Source organism: Rattus norvegicus, chromosome 8 (assembly GCF_021556685.1).
Source record: "Rattus norvegicus strain SHRSP/BbbUtx chromosome 8, alternate assembly SHRSP_T2T, whole genome shotgun sequence".
NCBI classification, from domain to species: Eukaryota; Metazoa; Chordata; class Mammalia; order Rodentia; family Muridae; genus Rattus; species Rattus norvegicus.
The window spans coordinates 88,292,921-88,315,350 of NC_141541.1; the positions used below are offsets into that span (position 1 = coordinate 88,292,921).

The 22,430-nt window shown below is 38.9% G+C and overlaps 1 protein-coding gene across 4 annotated transcripts in view; it reads right to left on the reverse strand.

The window, feature by feature from the left end:
* Col12a1 (collagen type XII alpha 1 chain) overlaps positions 1 to 22,430 on the reverse strand; it is a 117,783-nt gene that overhangs the window by 14,100 nt on the left and 81,253 nt on the right. For all 4 annotated transcript variants that reach the window (NM_013142.1, XM_087560602.1, XM_087560604.1 and 1 more), the window contains 14 exon segments: positions 1,532 to 1,585; positions 2,094 to 2,147; positions 2,922 to 3,017; positions 3,516 to 3,569; positions 5,124 to 5,210; positions 6,691 to 6,768; positions 8,220 to 8,369; positions 14,712 to 14,821; positions 16,018 to 16,160; positions 18,209 to 18,347; positions 18,446 to 18,484; positions 19,210 to 19,374; positions 21,052 to 21,195; positions 21,339 to 21,462. In NM_013142.1, the coding sequence (NP_037274.1) occupies positions 1,532 to 1,585; positions 2,094 to 2,147; positions 2,922 to 3,017; positions 3,516 to 3,569; positions 5,124 to 5,210; positions 6,691 to 6,768; positions 8,220 to 8,369; positions 14,712 to 14,821; positions 16,018 to 16,160; positions 18,209 to 18,347; positions 18,446 to 18,484; positions 19,210 to 19,374; positions 21,052 to 21,195; positions 21,339 to 21,462 (1,437 nt within the window).

Sequence of the window (22,430 nt, forward strand, 5' to 3'; positions counted from 1 at the left end):
AGGGGCAGTTTACTAAGCCATAGTCAGATGAGTAGGGCTATGGAAGAAGCATGGGGATGAATTCTTAAATTTTTTCCTCATCTTCATCCCAGGAGACAAGAGTGATGGTATTACACAATGTTGGACCTGGGTTGGAGTTTCAGAGAGGAAATGTACTGGTCTTCCCGACTCCTCACCCTTCCAGGTGCAATGGTGACAGTATAGGCTTCCTGATTGCCTGTTGCTAGGGGCCAACCTCAGGACCCCACCATCTCCATCTGAAGCACACACTGGGATGTGCACAGTGAGCCCTCGGCAGCAAGTCACTTTCTCAGTGGCCATATTCAGTTTTATTTTCTTATGGGAAAGGCTGAGGTATCATTTGTATCCTCATTACAAAGTAAAAATTGAATACTACTGCCCAAATTCAGATTCTCAACAGATGCTGAAGTGTAAATACCTCACCTGAGTCTCTAAGCTCCTCATTGGAGGATCTGGCTAGCTCTTTGACTCGTGTGTTTCTCCCAAATGTCAGAAAAAGCACAAAAGCAACACTCGGGAGCACATCACACTCTCTTCTGAGTTACCTTGGTAACCATTGCTCCTACTGAGGGACACCTCCTTGCCAGTGATTACAGATATTAAGGCTGACCCAGGTTTACTGACAGCAGGTACGGTGCAAGCTCTTTTGGAGAGGATGCTAATTAGAGTTTAGACTGATTGACAGAGAGCAGACAACCCTCACGTTTAAACTATAAAATGCTGAAAAGCTGTAAGGTCCGTGGACTGGGCAATTCTAACATCTCCAAATTCTTACTGAAGCATCTTGGCCTCTTATTGAAACAAATGTTCCCACAGTATTGAACGAAGCATAAATGCCATCCATGGTCACTAACCTGTCCCAGAAAGGAATGGACTTCCTAACTTGTTGTCACCCTGGGTCAAGGGCAAATGTGGGTGCTGCCACAAGCACAGAAAGTCCCTACTAAGTACCAGCCCTTCACACCAGCATCAATCTCAGAAGTGACCCTTGTCTTCTAAAGAGCTAGAGTTCTCCAAAGAAAATGCTATGAAAGCGAAAGCTACTCCCCAAGTTATTTAAAATCTGTCTCATGATAAAGATTTCAATTGTAGGATTGAAAGCAATTGCCTATATCTCTTGTTTTTGTTTTTGTTTGTTTGTTTGTTTGTTTTTCTTTTTTTCGGAGCTGGGGACCGAACCCAGGGCCTTGTGCTTGCTAGGCAAGCGCTCTACCACTGAGCTAAATCCCCAACTCCGCCTATATCTCTTGAATGCCTTTCTGATCAGTTAAAAGCTATTTACTGGGCTCTTCAAAATGTAACTTAAAATTCTCTACATTAAAATTTCAAGTGCTTCCCCCAAAGTCCCATCAATTTCTTTAAGGGAACTTGAGATGAATCTGATGCTGAATGGTCCACTGGTGCTAGTGTTGAAGCTTCCCACAAGATATGTGAATTCCACATCTCCAACCGTTCAAACAGACTGTGAGGGGATTCTGTAATTAAAATGTATTTGCAGCACAAAACTTACTCTGTCTCCTGGTGGCCCCATTGGTCCTGGCGGGCCAGGTAATCCTGGGGTTCCCTACACAGAAGGGAGCAAATAATTAGTGTGCAATAATATACTATTTGTGTAAAAACCTGATTCTTAGTATGCTTCAAAATGTTTTCAAACAAAGTTTGAGTACCCCTTCCCCTCCAAAAAAAAGCCTGAAGACTATGGCCAAACACAGTGCCAGGCAAGAAAGTATCAGAATTAAACATTATACACTTGAAGAGTAAGAACAGAGCACACACGCACACACGTGCACGCGTACACACACACATTCATATAGTCATACATTCATGCACATACAAAGAACAGAGTAGCACACATATGAGCTCACCCTTCACTACTTAATCTTGGTTCACTTCTTTTTAATTAATTAATTTTATATAATATATTCTGATAATGCTTTGTTCTTCTTCCAGTTCCTCCCTGTTCCTCCTCACCCACCAAACTCCACCTCCCCTCTCAAACAAATTTGCAACACTCAAAAGACAACGTTTTAGACAGAGCATTACAGATAAAAAAGGTAATTTGGAGAACTCACTGTCCGGCCTGGAAGCCCTGGCTCTCCTGCATCACCTTTCATTCCCTGGCGACCCTAGAGTGGGCAATGAGAAGACAGTTCTCAGGTATTGTGGAAATTAAGTGTAAAAGGAGGCAGTGGGTCACTTATGAATTTTTATCACTGTATAGGTCTAGTATGGGTACTCAGAGATAAGCACATAGGTCTATTGTAAGGGAAAATAAATGACCCCTCCCCCTTTTATTAAAACTCACTTTCTATCCAGCAAATGTCATTCTATAGTTTCCACTTAATGTTATGATATTGCTATATAATTATGGGACAATATATCTACTTTGAAAGAATGTTTAACAAAAGTGATATGGGCATTACTTTCAAGAAGTTTCTGAAAGACCAAATAAATAGACTTTTTTTTTTAGTTACTGATTGAATGTCTCATTTACACATCTAAAATAATATTCATCAGACGACACCAGCTTCATTCTTCTAGAAAACATTTGCACTTAGAACAATGTAGAAAATATTACACATAAACCAGTCCTAGTGGCTCAGAGCTGTCAACCCAGCTACTCGGGAGACTGAGGCAGGAGAATCACAAGTTCAAGTTCTGCACTGACCACAGTGTGAGCTTAAAACCTTGTCTCAAAATAAGAAGCGTATAGAGGATTGGGAGTGTAGTTCAATAGTAGAGAGCTTGTATCGCATTCATGAGGTTCTAGGTTCAAACCCTGATACCTAAACACTGCTGAGGGGAGCCACAACAAAACGAGGAAGAAAATAAAGACGGTTACATTTCAACACATTGTTAACCCAACATTTTCATTTACTGTAGAAAGCTTTTATGCTTACCTGTTCTCCTGGAATGGAGAGTCCATTGGGTCCCTGAGGGCCTGGAGGACCCTGAGGTCCTGGAGGCCCAGTATCTCCACGAGGACCTGGGGGCCCCTAAAATATATGAGGAAAAGAGAGAGGGAAAGAGGATAACATAATACCCTCTGGTAAGAAACTTCTCATCATAGCCTGAAGGCATGATTGCCTAATCTTCGTAAACATTTTAAAATATCTGCATTTATAAAACTCTGTTGGGGCCACAACATTTCATTCCCTTTATGACACCTTCAAAAAGTGCAATGTGCCCTAAATTGACAAAACTTACGTTTCAATAAAAATGTCCTGTTAAAGGCTGCCTTTTTAAAGTAAAAAAAAAAAAAAAAGATTATATAAATGTGCTCTATCTATATTGACAGATTCCCATGGGTTCTAATTTCACTATATAGAATCTACACTACTGGTTTATGATGTCTGAAATCAAGAATAGTGATGTAGCTTAATGTATAGTAAACCATCAGTGAGTGGCCCAAGGTCAAATACCACCTCCAAGGGAACTTAACCAACCAGATCTCAACATAGCGGTGGATATTTGGAGTACTAATATGTACTTACAACTGCCCCATTGATGCCTCTTTCACCTCTGGGACCTTTGGCACCAGGTCCTCCCTAAAACACAGAAAAAGAACACATTTTGGTGTGAGCATAAAGGAATACAAAAATTAATACATAAAAATAGTGTTTCAAAAAGGAATACATTCCCTAAATGGTCAATACCTACATAGATATTTGCAAAATAGTAAAGTAAAACTATCATGTCACGGCTGGGATGTAGCTTCGTGGCAAACACTTGCCTTGCATGTACAAAGCCTTGGGTTGAGCCCCAGCATAGCTAAGAAATAAATCTGTACCATCTAGTCACACCGGAAAATAGAATTTGAAAACCGCACATTCTATGTTTCTTGCTATATTCGTAGCACTTAAATAAAAGGAAAAATGTATTTGATAATTATATAAATCATGTTCTTCAAGGAAAATACCCAAATGTCTCAAGACCTCAGAGCATGCACTTACAAACCAAGAATTCAAGGACCAACAAATAAGGCCAAAAAATACCACAGTGACATCAGATAATGGTACCTCGAAACTAGAAAAGAATTCTATCAGATCCAAGCTGTATGCCAGGTGCATCTCAGATTTATGATCCTAATTCCAGGGACATTTTGAATCCATACATAAAAAGTGCTTTGTAATTAACCTAAAATCAAAGTATTTTCTATAACCACCGTTTCTATAACAACAAAGATTGGTGTTCTCAGTACCTTTGAGAAGCTCCTGTATTAATAAAAATTGTTGATTATAGAATTTTCTTAAAAAGCCAATGAATTTAGGGCAATCACTTGTTTTCCACAGTACGGCTCAAGTCAGGCATTACAAATCAACCCTAATCCAAAGAGTTGCTGCTGATGGACTAGTGTACTCTAGCGTAACTGCTGTCTTCAGTGTTTCCATTCACATTTGCGTGGTCTCTCATCCCATCATACAGTATCGGGTCGTAGTCTCACCACTCAGGTCACCCCACACCCGGGTGCTTGCTCCCAGTGCTTATACCATGAGTTGTCACCTTCACGTGTTATGTTCATGGCATGTCTGCCATGTAAGGTGCATATGTGCTAAGTTCTAAGTAAGTTGTTCTTGGCCAGCTTCCCAAACCGTGTATATTCCATTTATACAAGAAACTGTAAGGGAATATAATACATTTACAAGTGCTTATATTTACAGACAGAAACCCAAACTTGTGCCTTTAAGAGAGAAAGGCTTGAGTGTCATTATACCTGAGTGGCTAGAGAAATGGTCCAAGCACCAGAATAAAACTCTTATTTTTTTAAAAGTAAAATTGTTATAACATTGATTAATTTATTTATTGGGGGGGACACATGTGCATGGCACATGTGTGAAATCCAGAGGACAACTTGCACGAGGTAACGCTTTCGATCTACCTTGTGGGTGTCAGAGGTAAGACACACGTCATTCGGTTTGGCAGTAAGCACCTTTACCCACTCACTCATCTTGCCAGCTCCCGAAACGCTAGCATCGAAACCACAAGTGGATAAAAAGCATTTTATGGCCGCCATACTGACAAACAGGTGATCACGCCAAAGATCCCCCTCCAAAAACAAATTTCAAATCAAAACGATAGGGTGAGAATGTCTGTTTCCTTACCGCAGGGCCTGGAGGACCTGGAGGGCCAACGCTGTCCTGTGTGCATGTGCAAGCATTCGGAAGGGCGGGGCATTTTGCTTCATCTCTCTGAAAATTTGAAAAGATTATTTGCACATGAACTCAGTGAGACTCAGAGGGTGACATCTCACCCACCAGCCCTATTTACACACATGAGAATCTGTTTCCCAACTGGAACAAGTAACTGCTGGTTAATCATAGCTTATAAATGGTCTAAGGTTAGAATTTGCTCCGCTCCCTTGTGCTATGCTTGAGCAAACCATGCATAACAAGGAAATATTAATAAGATTAGCAGGAGCCCTGGTAATTGAGCCCAATTTTCTTTATTCCCTGTTATAGAAAATGCTATATATCTATGGTCTCAACAACTCTCCCTGTCTGTAAACCAGCCTATGTGTCTCACTGTGGGCCATGTTCCTACTTTCACTATGCCCCAGCACTGCCCATCTAGGTCACGTGTCTCAGATAACTAGAGTACACGGTGGCCGTTATAGCTGGAGTGTCATCCACATTGCTTGCTCCCTAGCTTCACTGGGTTCTCTGCTTAACTCTCTTATCACTGAAAGTGGATGGCATCTCCATGCCTTTACCTGTACCTGGTTTCATTCCAGGGCCCCTGCTCTACAACATAACCCAGGTCACACTTAGGTTATCTAAGGAGTATTTGTTCCAGGCCCTCCAGAAAGTGCCAACACCTAAGGAAAGTCACTCGTATAAAATACTGTAGTTTTTGCATGTATCCTACATGCTTCAGATCATGACTAATTACTTAATATGGTATAAGTGCTATAATAGCAATAAAAATGTCTGTGTGAGGTTGACAAATATCCCAGTTAGGAAAGCATTAGAACAAAGATTATGCTTATAAGTTCAATAGATCTTTTCAATATTCCCAGTTTGTATTTGGCTAAGTCCACATAAGAAAGCCAATGCATCTAATTTTTAATTTCTCTCACGGGCTTTCACAGATACTCACTTTTTACTGTTCCAACCCTGTCATATTGAAGAGTCGATGGTTTATAATAAATGTTCACTAAATATTTAATAGTATATATTTATGAGGCAGATGTATGCAGCTGTGCTTGCCAAAAGCTTCATATCACCAACACTGGCCTTTATAATTACATACATACCACATGCACGCATGCATGTATGTATGCATGTATGTATGTATGTATGCATGTATGTATGTATGCATGTATTCCTTCCATCAAAAGACCCTTAGTAATCCAGAAAAGTGATAGTTTATTTAGTAAAAAGCTGCTAAGCAGTGGGAGGTCTGCAGAAGTCAGTTTATCAGACACATTGACTCAGCATGACTTTCCTGGCTGTTGTTGAGAGAATTTCCAGATATGGTCTTGTACATTCCTATCCTTTGCGCAGAAGGTCACGTGAGCCCTGGCATGAACTGTGGTAACTGAAGAGCACACACACATTGCACGTCCCTAGGCTCCAATCTGCAGCTGTTGAGTGCTATTTCCTCTCCCAGACCATTTGTATGAGAAGAGTTCCGTCTTGGGGATTTAAAGCCAGAGCTCGGCTTTCTTACCCGAGAGGGAATATCACAGCATCTGTCTCTACTGGTCCACACTGGGCTGCAGATAATGTCAAAGCTCTGGATTTGGAACTGCAAATAACCAACAGTAACATCAGCTAAGCACACAGGAAGACGGTTGAAACATTTTTTTATTTATTAATCATCTTTTTCGTTTACACCTCAAAAGTTATCCCCCTTCCCAGTCTCCCTTCCACAAACCTCCCCCATCCCATCCCCCTTCCTTTTGCATGTAAAAGGGTTTAAACATTTTAATCCTGCCTATTTCAGGCAGATTCTCTCAAGAGCTTACACCCTTGAGAGCATTGTGATGCTTCCAATGGTGAGGAAAATCAGTAAAACTGTATGTCTAAAAGAGACAGTAATGGGAACTGCCTCTGACGAGCTCCTTCTCCTGATTCACTTGCTGAAAAGAAATGTTTGATTGAGGTATTTAAAAACATTAGTTTCTTTCTTTAGATTAATTTGAATACTGTCCACATTTAAATCAATCTTTTAAAGCATTTCTTTGTAGAAATGTAACATTAAAGAAACTGCCACCTGATTCTGTGATTGATGATATTTGCTTTAGAAATTATAAATCTAGGAATAAACTAATAAGTTTTAAGGCCCTCAACTGAGCTATTCAGTGAAGCATATGCCTCCATCTTTTTAGAAACACAGCCATTCTTTGAAAATTCTGATGGTCTCTTCCCTCCTGAAGCCAAAAGGTACCATACAGGCTATTGGGGGAGAAAAGACATTGACATCTTACCCTGCTATCACTCTACAAATGACAATACTCTGCTCCACAGAGGGAATTCAAATTGTAAACCCAGTCAAAAATCCATGACTGAGGAGGTCTTAGGCCCTAGGGGTGAGCTTAATATAGACATTTAAGTTATCGTGGTCTTAATCTGCCTTCTAAATATTTATAGACAAATACTATCCCCAGCCTTAATCAGAGAAGTTTCTCTTTGCAACAAACGGCAGTGAATGCAGAGATACACAGCTGCCGAAGGCTCTGAGAAAACATGATGGTGAGTGCTCAGTCCTGAGCGGGACATTTATGCCACACCCACTGGGGCCTCTTTCTATGGCCTCCTCCATGGCCCAGGAAAAATTGCAGAAGAGAGAGTAGAAGGAATGTGATACCTGGAAGACAGGGATAAGAGCTAAGAAAGGTCTTCTGAGTCGTACACAGCCAATGCAGACATTTTACCATGACTATGACTGTTTGCAACTGGCCTGCACATCAGTCAGGGATCAGCAAGATTCACTAGGCCCTGCCTCTCCCCATTTAGCTACTGATAAATTTTCAGGGAACAGAAGACAACTTCTTCAGTTATGTAACCACTGATGAGCCCCCCAGACACCAGGTGGGCTGAGTATAATTTTCCACACTTTCAAACTGACTAACAAGTGTGACAGCTTATAACTCACTGAGGAATTTAAAAAAGCAAATACTATTCACTGATTTAGAAAACATCATGTCAATCTTACCATAAGGCACTAAACATCAAAACATCACATGCGTTACTTACTGTGGCTGATTTCCTCTCTCCTTTAAGAAGTTTTCCAAGAATTTCATAGCCATCAGTTGTTATATTTCCAGCTTCTTTGATGTCTTTTTCTACAATTTCATAGCAGTCAATATAAATCTTAACACTCTTTGAGGTCACTACAATATGGACCTAAAAAGATAATTAATTTTCATTATAAAATTTCGCTCAGAAAAGTAAGCTGCATTACTCTACACCAATTCTTTATAAATTGTTATAAATTCTTTCTTTTATAGTTATTCTTCTCTCATACAATACATCAAGGCTGCAGTTTCCCCTTCCTCTACTCCTCCCAGTTTCTCCCTAACCTCCCTCCCCACTGCCAAATGCATTCCTATAAATTAGTTCCTAAACCATTTTATCCTAATCCAAGAATCTTGGGTTAAAAAATCCAAGAACCTATGTTTCAAAATCAATGACATCATATGAAACTGTACTAGGCACTCAAGGCATTTCAGAGTCTGTCACCTATGGACATGGGTGTAATTTCATATTTTCCTACTGTGTACTCTCACTGAGACACAGCAGAGATGATGCAGTGTACAACAGAATTTTGAGAAGTGTAAAAGAATGATCTAAACAGACGTTAATAAACCACTAATATATTTCGTTCAATACAAAGGAGGTGTAGAGATCTTCCACAGAGGTCGATTCTGATTCATTCATTCCCGTCCCTTCGCTGTGTATCTTACAGCTCTCTAACATAGTAAGAGCTAGCACATCATCTATAATCAAACCTGGAAATCAATAAAACTCAAGATTCATTTAAGGAAAGGACTACGTGTTAATTGTATTGAATCTACTATTGAAGATAGAGACAATAGGAAATCTATTGGTACAGAAAATTAGCAAAGGACTTGTATTGAAGCAAGGAAGAGAATGACTGCGGGAATGTGTTCACTTCATACTTAGACTCATGGACCCCAGTATCCCAAAACAAACACTTTAGCAAGAATTTGATAATTACTGTGAAAATTTTGACAGATTTTTAAAAAGCTGAAATATTTGTAACTGCTCTGAAGCAGGTAGAATGGGAAAAATTTCTAATGGTTTATTTTAAATCTAAATATTTTTCCTACAAGGAGTCACCACAAAAGGACTGGTTCATAACATCTGTGATAAATAGGAATTACATGTTTTTATATACAAGTGATTCATAGCTTACTAAAAATAAAGTTTCAACATCCGTGAGATAAACAACTAACACTGATCTCAAGAAGATCACATAAGCATTTCTAGGATATTTAGTATCTAATAAATAATAAAAAAAATTATTGGTTCTTATGAACGACCACACAGACAAATGTTCAAAAGAGTTATTTCCAAATCGAAACAAATTTAATTTGTATGTCTTTCACTGTGAACCATAAATCAGCACATCCTAAGAATATATTTCATTCTAATTTCCTCATTCTTCTTACTGCATTTTAAACATATGCAAATTACATTTCAGCATGGATTCTTGATCCTTGAATTCAGGATTATGGTTGTCTGCACTGGGCCTGGAGAAGACTTGGCCTATCATCAGTCAAACATAGATGGAGAGGACTCACAGGACCAGAGCCTACCCTGCTTCAAAGCTACTGGCTACTAGTAGGTTTGGGGATAGGGAAATGATTGTCTTCAATATATACTACATGTGAGTACTTAAAGCCACAGAGAATACATTGAAACTTATGGTCACACAAACAGCTCTGGTTTAACTCAACATCTCCAGACAAAATGCAAAGGCATGAGTATGAGAAAGGTAGACCAATGGGAGTGGGAAGAAGAAAAAAAGAGTAAGAGGTAAGAGTATCCCAAATGCATTCTATACAGATATGAAATTGTCAAAGAAGAAAACTCAGAAAATTTATATGTCAGTCAGCCACATGTCCTTATGGATAAAGTTATATAATTGGGCAGGAAGTGTTACTGAAGAGAGAGCTCAATTATTAAGAATATTTGCTGCTTTTCTGAAGGACCTGATTTCAGTTCCTGGCACCCAAATGATAGCCAACTCCCACCTGTAATTCTAGTTCAATTGGATCCGACACCCTTTTCTGGACTCTTTGAATGCCTTCCATGCATGTAGTACACATACACGCAGGTAAATAATCAGATGCATAAAATAAATAAAATATAATATAATAATATATATTCAGTGGGAAAAAGAAAGAAAATTGAAACAATAAAGTATGAAGAAAATAAAGTTCTATATGGTCTGGTGCAGCCTACCACAGACAAAGACTACTCTGCGACTTAATCAAAAAAGTTTCTCTTTGAAGCGCATGACGGTGAATGTGCACAAGGTGCTGAGAACAAAGGATGGTTGAGGACCCAGAGAACACCATGCAAAGAAGATGCAGAAAGAATGTAAGACCCAGGAGATAAGGGACAGAGCTACAAAAGCTAAAGAGGACATGGTCATGGCAACCCTGCACTCACAACAGCTATGTCCGCTGGTGCTGGGCCCAAAGGTGTAAGGCCCTCCTAACAGTCAACTATGAAGGAGAAAGACGATCACAGCACCTTCACTTACTGTTGATCTACTGGCAAAGTAGATGATGGTTAGTTCTAAACTTAGGGTCTTACAAATGGCCCAAATTAAACCCTGATGAGCACTAAACTAGGCAAAAGTTAGTAAATATGGGAAAGAGGTTGAAAAACAGGGGTGCTCTCAGAAAGACATTAAGGAGGGTGGGGGAAGGTAACCAGAATATATTTTTTTCATATATACTAAATTTCATATTATATGTATATATGTGATCTACATAGGTGTGTATATATACATATTATATGCAATATCATATGAAATTTAATATATATAGAATTTTCAAACAAAATATTATCAATAAAAAAAGACAAAAAAGGGTGAACATAGAGAATTTGGAGAAAGAGAGAGCCAGTGTGAAGAAAGAAATATGAAAAATATGAACACTTCTCTGAGAAAACAAACAGTACAGGAAGGTAATGCCAAGAAAAACTTAGCTTCATTTCCAATAATTAATTATTATCAGTAGAGATCTCTCAAAGTACTACTCTTTTGGCTTAAAATGGAGGATTCTATGAAAGTTGAGGATTTTTAAATAGCTACAAAATGTTTACAAGTTGTTCAGATTAGATTCTTAGCATCTTCAGTGACTATGAAAAAAATAAATTCATCCTTCTCAGCTGGCTACTCAAATGTAATTTTAATAGCTTTATCAATGAGCCAAGGTTGTTTCTAAGAACTTTGCCAAAATCAACATGTACTAGATAAGGATGAGTCAAAACCAATTACATTCCCAAACTAGAATTTGCTTTCCCAAGGAGGAGCTTATCTATTGCATTACATCAAAATCTGCAAATTTTTAAGCAAGATATACTCTGCTACAGCACTTGGGAACTTTTTGTTTCCTCTATGGCTGTGTTGTTACTGCTGTCATGTCCATAAGCAAGTCTCTTGTCTCTTTAAGCCAGACTAGGAAAGCCCTTCTCCAACCTCATTAAGCATCTGTAACTCCCGTTTTTATTGTGGATGGATAGAAAAGGGCTAAATGAGACGATTAAACAGAAGCAAAGAAAGGGATGAGGGAGGGAATATGGGGAGAAAAAGCTTAAACAAAGGGACATTTGAAGGCTCATGTGGAAACCTAACACAGTGGAAGCTTCTTATACATACATGAAGTCTATCAAAATGGCACATCAAATAATAAGGAAAATATCTCTTATCACCAAATAAAGTGTCCAGTAGTGGGAATGAGTTATATCTAATCAAATTGTTGGCCAAGGATGTCCCATGGGAACCCCCGAACAAATCAGGCTATTGTCAAGAATATTGGTGATTCTCCACAACTGACAAGGTCATATTGCTGAAGACAACACCTACCTAATTGATTGAACATGAACCAAGCTGGTACCAGCCTAGTGCCTTCACTTCTGTGGAAAAGTTCTTGTGGTACTCTACACACTACCAGAGGAGAAAAGTAAAATCCAACCTAGCTTCAATCCCTAAATAATAATAATGATGTAGCTGGACCTGGTACAAGATAGATTGGTACAATAGTGGCACAACGTTTTTTGAAGTAACCAACCAACATCTCATTGGGTTAAGGCCATTCCATGAGACAGAACCCATACCTAACACTGCTTGGATGACCAAGAACCTAAGACTAGATAGCCCAGGGACCTAAAAGAAAACAAAATACCACTGTTCTGCTAAAGTAATGTAGCAATAAAATGACCCCCAACAACATTCTGCTATACTCATAGATCTGTGCCTTCCTTATCAGAGCAAGCTTCCTCAACAGCAGATGAGAGCACACAGAGACCCACAGTCAGACATTATACTCAGAGTAAGTGACCTTATAACAGTCAACCCTCACAGCAATGTCTCCATCAAATCACTCCCCTCAGGGCTCAAGGAACTCTGTGGAAGAGGAGGCAGAAAGAGTTATAGCCAGAGGGAATACACCAAAGAATCAAGGTCTTCTAGATACAGTAGGGCTCACACGCGTAAGAACTCACAAATAGTGTTGTAGCACGTACACAGTTTGTATCATTGTGCATTAGAGGGACTCCTAGGGATGAAAGGAAAAGTGAACGCACATAACCATTCCTAACCCAGAAACTATCTCCAAGTGATAGTCACATGAAAAGAAACTCAGTTGTATCCGAGAGTCTTACTAGGGAAACAAACTAGTTGTAAGGGTAACAGCAACAGAAGGGTACCCCAAGCTCAGCAACAGAAAATGAACTCAATGGCATCTTTAGAGGTTCTTTGTCCCATATGTTAAGTAAGAGGTTTGGGGGTTTTGTTTTGTTTCGGTTTTTGGTTTTTGGTTTCGGTTTGTTTTTTTCTACTTTTAGATCCATTGTATATATATTATGGCTTGCAATTTGGGGTTTTTATGAAATCTCTCTCTCTCTCTCTCTGTGTGTGTGTGTGTGTGTGTGTGTGTATACATCTATATGCATTTCTTGTGCTTTTTCTTTGGCTCTTTTGTTTTGTTCTTTTGTCATATTCTAATTTGTTTGGTTTTTATTCTATTTTTCTTAGTATCTCTTAGATGTTTTTTTTTGTTATCAACAACAACAACAAAAAAAAGAAAGGGTATTGGTCCAGAGGGGAGGAACTGGGAGGAGTAGGGGAACAAGAAACTGTAATCAGAAAAAAAGTGTATGAGAAAAGTCTATTTTCGTTAAAAAGAAAAGAGAAATTCTCAAAGAACTAGTAATTTTTACATATGGATGGGAAAGAGGAAATCTAACTCATGGACTGGAAAATGCAGGAAAAAGAAATGAAGCTTGCCCAAGAGCATTAAGCAGGGAATAGTCTGCATTGACCTGTGCAACCAAGAGAAAGGCTCTTCAGTGTCACTTGGGGATCAGACTGAACTAGAAAGGTGTATTTTCGTGTGTGTAGCTTGTCTTTTACCAAGCCATACAGAGGAAAATTATATATGATCAATTTAATAATTGGTATTCCTGTTAGCACAATGTACCATGAAAAACAGCATTAAAAAGTGTATTCCTAAACTAGATCCTTGCTTTTGTTTCTATATATCCTGTCACATTACTGTCCTTTGTCAATTGATTGCCCTTGGAAACCTGAAAGTTTCAAAATCCTCTAGACACTGACAAAAACTCAAGATCTCCAAGAATGAGAAACCATCTTAAATATATCTTAGAGCTTCAATATGATTATTTAGAAAACTCTGCATTAAGAGAATGGTATCTTTAGACTTTGTGCTCATGTAATAATCTATTACACATTTACTTTAATTATTTCACCAGTTATTATTCATTTTTGGACTTAAAAATGTTTATTGTACAGTTTGCTTGCATGCCTGTAGCTTTTTAATAGGCAAGGGCATAAAATAAAATGTTTGTTCTCTATAAAATGATAATATGACCAATTAAAATGTAATCTATTAAATTAAGTTTGTTAAAATAAATGACAGAAATGTTTACAATAAAGTAGTAGGCAGAGTGGCTAGAGAGGTGGTTCAAAGGTTAACTGCACTTGCTGCTCTTCCAGGGGACTTTAGTTCCCAGCTTCCAGGTCAGGTAGCACAAAGCTGCCTGTAACTCCTGTTCCAGAGAGATCTAACACCCTCCTCAGGGCTGCATATGCAGCCTCACACACACAGCATAAAGTTACCCAGACAAACACACATACGCATAAACATCAATATATCTTAAATTTGAAAAAATGGCAAGCAGAAAAACAAGCAAGTTTCATTATATATGTAAATCTATAAATACAAATACATGTCTAAGTATTGATTCGAACTTCAAAAGATACGGTGAAAATATATAAAAATGCTAATGGCATTACTGTTTTATTCAAATTTTATCCTTTGGATTAAGCCAATTATTTAAAATAAAAGTGTATTTGTAAAAGACATAGCTAGAATTCTAATTTAGCTTAAACACAATTAAGATTAAGTTTGGGTTTTTAATTCATATTCTTACTCTAAGAATAAGACTCAGATAATCTTACATTTTTACCTTATGAAAGCTTCCATAAAACAAGGTCTTCGCTTCATCTGCATCAAATGTAACAGTCTGTACCTCGCCTCTTGTATCCTTATTAAAGAAAGACAGTGTCTTGCTAGAAGCTGCAATCAAGATAAGATTGTTGTTAAATTATATGCACGGTATACTTTTATTCAAAATATACAAATAGTTCTTGTTGGAGAAATTGAAAAAAACGAAGTTCAGTATCTGCCAGAGATGTGCCCACTGGTACAATGGTGACACAATTACAACATAGGAAAGATCTCAGGCCTGGATCCATATAACTGGTAAGGATCCCAGAGCTGAGGAGGCCATAGGCCAGAGTCAGAGGAGGACCTACTTCTATTCTTTGATAAGTAGACATGCTATCACACAACCTCTGAATACTATGTTCATAGCCACACTTGGTGCTGCATTCGGTCTTTGTCAGAGGAGCTTCTTATGGGTGCAGGCAGAAGTTAACGTTGAGACTCAGAACTAGCTAAAGTACCAAGAATAAGAGATGATGCCGCAGTGTTCAGCCCTCACCAAAACATCTGCATCACTCCTTGCAAGACTCAGGGAACACTGAAGTAGAAGGGCAAAACAACGTAAGAGCAATGGTATAGAGGGATGTGCTACACAAACAAATGTCTTCTAAATATGTCACGACAATTGCACCGTTGCTGTCACTATGGTTGTGTTTGCACACACAGTGACTGCACAAGATTGGGATCCTGAGTCCATTATCATTTCAACGTGAATGGAGGAGAACTCATGAGGCCCTACCTCGCCATGACCAACTCTTAATGCCACCAATTAATGTTTGGTTGAGGAAGAAGGTGTCATTTTCTTCAGTGGTGTAGCCACTAAAAAGTTTCCCAGAGCCAATCAATAACTTCCTACTCATGCTCATGGATGCACCGCCCCCCCCCCAATTAAACTCAGTGCTTTGCCAGAAGAGACAAAAAAGTAAGGGGGCTTTGCAGGGAGAACAAGGGTTTCAAGCAGAAAAGAAAAGGGGATGATGGAGGTGAACAGAACAAAGAATCAATGCATACAATTGTCAAAGAATGCATAAGTTAACTTTTAAAACTAAATAAATGGAAAAAGCAATAGAATTATTTCAATTGTAATAAGATGGCATTGGAATATTTGTTGGCATCCTATTCTAATAAGTTTCAACTTAAAACATGTACCAAGTAAACAAACATAAATATATACATATGCATTTATACATACATTCAGAAGATTTCTTAAGATATAAAAAAATCATCAAAGCTATACATATGCCTTTAAATAAAATAAAGTTCCTTACGATCTGCAATCACTCCAACTTGTGGTCTGTAGTCTCTGTCTGTAATTTGCCAAATTGCAAAGGGGTCACTAGGAGTTTCTGGGAGAAGTCTAAACAATAATATAATCGTATATGAAGGGGGGAGTCCATTCGGATGGAGTTCTCTGTTGGATCAAACAAAATAAACAATAAGTGAGATTATTCACCAGAGACTGTTTTGAACTTTTACACAAGAATATCATTGGTAGTGTTAGTACCTAATTATAGTCCATCAAACCTCATAGCAGGAGAAAATCTTATGAAACACATTAAAGAAATAAATACAAATCGATTGCTTGTGATTGGGTCAAGTTACAAGAAAAACTTTCAAATAGTCTTTATCTCCCTATCCATAACTCCTTTTTCTAAATGCATGGAAGGACTAATTTTAAAGGAAGAAACACTATAACTATAGATATAATATAAAGAGATGGGGTCTTACAAAACATACTTAATTTCCAGCGGCAGGGGTATGACAGTGTAAATAAAATGGCTTAAAGTTGTCGTTTCTCTCTTACCTCACAGTACTTCCTACACCTCTAAATTCCTCCCACAAATCAAGTAGAGCACCTCAAGGCTCACATACTCCCCCAAAAGAGGACCATTGTAAATGTTTAGGCCATGTACATATGCAAACAATTAGAGACAAAATAGAGATGTGATTCAACTAGAAGAAAATGAGTTCTGGCTCTAACGCCATGAGACAAATACTTCCGTCACTGGTGTCCCTCTAGCACTGTGTGAACTGCCGTTCTGCGAGGATGTTTGAAGGAGAGTTAATGTGTTTCTGTATGACACTACAGGACACTTTCTCCCTGGAGGTAGGACAAAGGCCTGGAGAGAACTCCTGGGAAAATGGAACAGGACATCTGTGGAGGTCCTGATGCCGTATCTCTAACATGCTCGGTGTGATGCGCCCTTGCTCCCCAGGGCATAAGCTGACTTGATGCCTTTCATGTGGTTACGAGCTGTCTTTTAATGTCCCAAGTTAAAAATACTGGTTTTCTTTTCCTATATCATCCCCATCGCTCTCATTTAGCCTATTTTTCTCCTTCCTCAGTAAAACAACAAAAATCTAATTGCATTTACCCTTCTCTCCTTCTAGTCACAACTTATGACTTCTGTAGAGACAAGAGGCTGCCATCATTTAAAATCTTGAGGTGACTGAAAAATAAATATTTTTTTTTTGGTTCTTTCTTTTGGAGCTGGGGACCGAACCCAGGGCCTTGTGCTTCCTAGGTAAGCGCTCTACCACTGAGCTAAATCCCCAGCCCCAAAAATAAATATTGAGTAATGCTGCCCACTGGAAAACCTAGCGTTCTGAACCACTGTAAGTAAGCATAAAAGGTGTAGGAATTTTTAATGGGTCAAACCATACTATGGACTCCTCCTTACAACAAATTAGCTTTGGTTTTAGAATTAACTTTCCATTGGCATTCTCAGCGCATTTCAAATTTCAGACATTATTTTCTGACCCTCTCCTAACTTTCCGGGCAATTTGTTTCTTCTTCTCCTTTCTCCCCTGGAATTGCCAAACACTCATTTTTCAACATAAAAAGTTTTTCATTTTAATGAATAAAAAACATCAATTTTTGTTATCATGCCCAGGTGCAAACTTTCATGAAATAAAATACATCTGGTGCTACCCAACAGACTGCTAAGGTATCAGCCAATAAAAACTACCCTCAGCCTGTCTGACCATGGGCAAGCGTAACTTCTGCAGCCCTTGTTTTCTGAGGTCTGAAACATGAGCTAGAACGTCTGCTCTCATCTCTCACTTACTCCACCCTGCTCTTCGACACCACAGGGGTGAAATGTTCACAATAATAAACTGCCTTCCTGTGTAAATGGCCTCCCTTAGAAGAAGGAAGTAAACGAAAACCCTAGCCTGCATCTCAATAGTGTGGTAGCCACCATCCACCAGGCCGTGACCAGACTGAGAGACTTGGATGGAGGAAATAGCAAGACATGGATGTCAGTGTTTGACGTTCACACTGCTACGTAATCCTAGGAAGATAATCAAGCTGTGTTTAAGAAAGCAAATTTAGGTTGTACATAAGGAGTCTTATGGCAATTCTTAAGTTCCAAGGTTTAGGCAATCCTCAGCAAGTCTAAGAGCATCTTGTCTACTCTAAGAATAGAGGAGCCCCCTTTTCACACGTGTCACACTTACGCTGTGGGCTGATTGATAAAGGCATTCTTCTGAAGCCTGTAGGCTGAATAGCTGGGGAAAGACCCTGATTCCAAAGAGACTCCTTGGACAGAAGCAAAGTTCTTTTCTGTCAGGTTGTAAGCTTCAAGCATCTTAAAGCCTTGACATCAAAGAAGAAAATATTAAATGAGTACATTACAGTTACGTTGTTGTGAATATCTTGAAATAAATTAGCCAAAGGCTACATAAATATCTTACCTGGTGATGTGTAGCCATCCAGATAGACGAGAGGACAACCTAGAACATGCAATGTTCTTTAAGTATGCATCACCAACATGGCTTACATAGATGCACAGAGAGTAGCAATGCATATGTACAAAGCAGAGGTTTTAATATAGTCTTTAATTGCTGGAAATAATATAATGTCCCCATCATCTGAACCACAAGAACTATTCGTGGTTGAGGGGGAAGACACATTAATTTGGTCTATGTTTAGCATCTGTACTTCAAAGATGAATTTGAAATCTTAACATTAAAGAAAAATCCTAAGCCTAGACTAAGGACACAGGTCAGTGGTAGAGAAGCCTAGCATATGCCAGGTCCTAAGTTTGATCCCTGGCAATACAGAAAAAAGAAAAGCAAACAAATAAAAGTAAAAGGTCAGGCTTCTCATTGTTCTCTTAGGGGACAAACCAACAAGGGACCAGTTGATTACAAATAGGAAACCACCTCACTGAAGTTCTCCCAAATATACAATTCAAATGCTGGATATATTTGGACTGGTAGGAAAGGGGGAGATTAAGATGATTTTCCCATATGGGGTTTATTACATCTTTAATGCTAAAAATGGACTTCTGGCAAGAACTCATTTAGAACGATCTCAAAAGAGCAATGATTCATCGGTTTCAAGAGATTTCCCAGAATCTATTTATGCCCTGGGCGTGATCCCACACAGTATGGATAACTGCCTATAAGCAGTCATTTCTCAATAAGGTCCTGTCTGTGTGCTGAGCGTGACTTACTTGAAGTGGCAGTTTCACAAACAAATGTGATAAGATTGTCCTCGATCTTCTCAAAAGATTCAAAGTCGTCCACAATGAACACGTGCCTCTCACTGGGCTTGCTGGCAATGTTGGCGAGCTCATTGTAGTCCACATCAGCCACACCAACAACGAATACACTGAACCCTGCCGAGACACATTGACAAGGGAATTACATAGCCTCTTTGCATATTTTGTTATTTAAGAAATCCAAAATGAAAGCATCATAAACCATGCTGAATTTGCTCAGCATGGACATCAAGTCCTTTTATTTGACACAAACTCCTCTAGGAGAAGAATGTGTACTCTTTAATGAATAGAAGCCTCTTCACTGTCATCCTATTTTCTGGCTTATAAAATTCAATTCACTGAGTCTTTTCAAATGACACCCCAACAATTAAACATGAAGCTTTTAATAGTAGAAGGACTATTCTGCATACATGGTCTTCCCTGGATCCACAATTCAAATGCACAAAAGTTCAACTGTTCTGTTGATTCCCTTAACAACTTAAACCTGCTTTAAGTTTTAAAGTTGAATTCTTAAAGCTGGTTTGTTTTAATCATCAAACTTGGCCTCAAACACTTTGACCACTTTTAAAATGATAGTACACCTCTTGCTGAGAACAAACATTCTACTCTTTAAGTAAATACGAGTAGTTTTATTCTAAATGATCTATTTGACATCATCACAAACAGGCTATATGAGGACATTTACAGACATAAACATTTGTGTGTGCACCACACTTTTATCAGTTCATCTCTTTCATTAAGTAAGGTAACCAAGGCTCAGAATGCTACCTGGTCTCTCAAAAGCAGATCCTGGTTTCTAATGTGTACACATGTGTACTCATAAGACCTGTGCGTCAACAGATACCAATAATTAGAAAAGCGCCCATTAGAAAAATAAGCTTTAAGGGAAGGCATGAAGAGAGTAACAGAGCATGTGTGAATTAAAGTAGATGGAGAAATACCAGCCATGGAAGGGTACAAACAGGGATGGGGCATGAGGAGAAGGAAGAGAGGAGCAAGTTGGAGAGGGGCAATCAAAATTAACTGTGCATGAGAATTCCATAAGGAAAACTATTATTTTATATAACTTAAAATTAAAGATAAAAGTAAATGAAATGACTTTGACACTCACCATCACTTACAGTTTCAGCCACACAATTACACAGGAGCTGATGTTCCATTTAACAAAGTCATCTACCGTTGAGTACGGCAGATCACACATAGTACAAAATACTTTCCAAACTATTCTCACCCAAGGCCCTGCTTGAGCTAGTGGCAGGAGAGACGATATTCATACCGATCCTAAAGAGGCCTGCTTTCACCTCTAATAAGTCTGAACAATAAGTTGACAGAGCCATGTCACCTAGGGGCTCCTACAATGTCTGGTTAGCAAAATAATCACCATCACCATCTCCCAGAGACTTGCATAATTGTTTGCAGACCGCCTACTGACAACCTTCATTCAGTCTGCATCTGCAAGGATGAGCTATGGCAGAAGGAATGCTATGATGTTCCTTGCACAGGACCTAGAATCAAGACTCATTTGTGCTATAGCAAGAAGCCTGGCCTAGGATTATTCTTTTATCATAGCCTTCTGTCCTCTTCCACCTTCTGTCGGGGAGATTCAGTTGACAGCCCTGAACCGCATCTCTTGAAAAGAGTGTCATTTTTAAGGGATTAGCAACCTATTCCATAATTAAACAGAAATTATAGTTAAAAGGTATACAGTGAAACAAAATTTGGTTCTTTTACTACCATCCTTGCACACTTAAAACTTGACGTCTTATACACCATGAAGTCCATGCTTGCGCTTACCTGACTGCTGGATGATAAAGGCTGCCTTCTTCACCTCATCCTGTGACCGGCCATCTGTGACCACAACTAGCACCTTCGGGACATTCTTCCTCATGCCACTTTCCCAGGTCAAGACCTTCTCCTTGATAAACGTGAGGGCCTTGCCTACAGAGTGTGGTTTGAGCACTTTAGTGTCATTTCAGTGAGACCTACCCACTAACCATGCCCAGGTGACAGAGGGTGTGACCATTAGACTACCTTGCCTACCCCAGGAAGAGGAACCCCATACCAATGCTGCCATAGAGTACCTGTTCTTGTGTTTCCTCCTCTGTACCGAATGTTCTGGAGGGCTCCAAGGGCTAGAGCCTTATCGTTGTATGTGTTCAGCTTGAATTCAGACTTGACCTCATCACTGTACTGCACAAAAGAAACCTGAAAGAAAATAAGTTTAGAGGCAAGTGTCAGTCATCCAGTTGGACCTCAGTCTTTCCAGTAATTCCTCCAGTGGCAAAGCAGGATCTTGGATGTATCAAGATGTTTTAAACTCTTAATGCTTAATAATGTAACCATGAGTGCTGTAGTCTCATTACACTTTCTAATTTCTCATCTCCAATGAAACTGCCATCATTTAAATTACTGCCAAAAATATTCATATGTGCATTTATCTGAAATGTAAAATGAGATGGGTCAACCAGCATAACGATGAGATCCCAGTGTCAGAAACAAGAGTAAAACCATCCTGACTCACGGACAGTTGGCTCTCAACCGCCTTCTCCTTTTCATGGACCTAATTCACTCTTCATAGTAAATAAAAATGTCATAGTATCATCATAATTACTGTCATGACAAAACAGTATGATTTACTTGAAAGCACGATCTAGTGGTATGTAGTCAAGATTCACTGGCTCAGGTCCTAGTTCTGTCTAACTATAGATATGCAACACTGAGCCGTCCCTACTTTTCCGGGTGTTGGTTTTCTTATCAGGATAATTGTATTTACGTCATAGAATTGCTTTAAGGCTTGATAATCATATGATCAAGTGAAGTTAATAAGCTATAATAGCCATTGCTTTTGGAAATTCAAAAAAGTAGCCAATAATCACTTGGATGACATTCTCAAAGGAGTTTGGAACATCACCTAGAAGGCTTTAGAGAACTGTGGAGGGTGGATGTTCATCTTTCCAATAGTATCCTGGGAAGAGTAGAGAAGGCTCTTTGTTTTGTGACAGATTACAATAAAATGATTAATTACTCTTTGATGTTTCTTGTAGAAACATAAACTTCTCTAAGCTCCTACTCGAGTACAAAAGAAAACACACTGGAAGTGATTCCACAGTAATATAATTGGTAATTACCATTCTAGAAAAACAAACTAACTATCCTTCGGGTCACTAATGGAC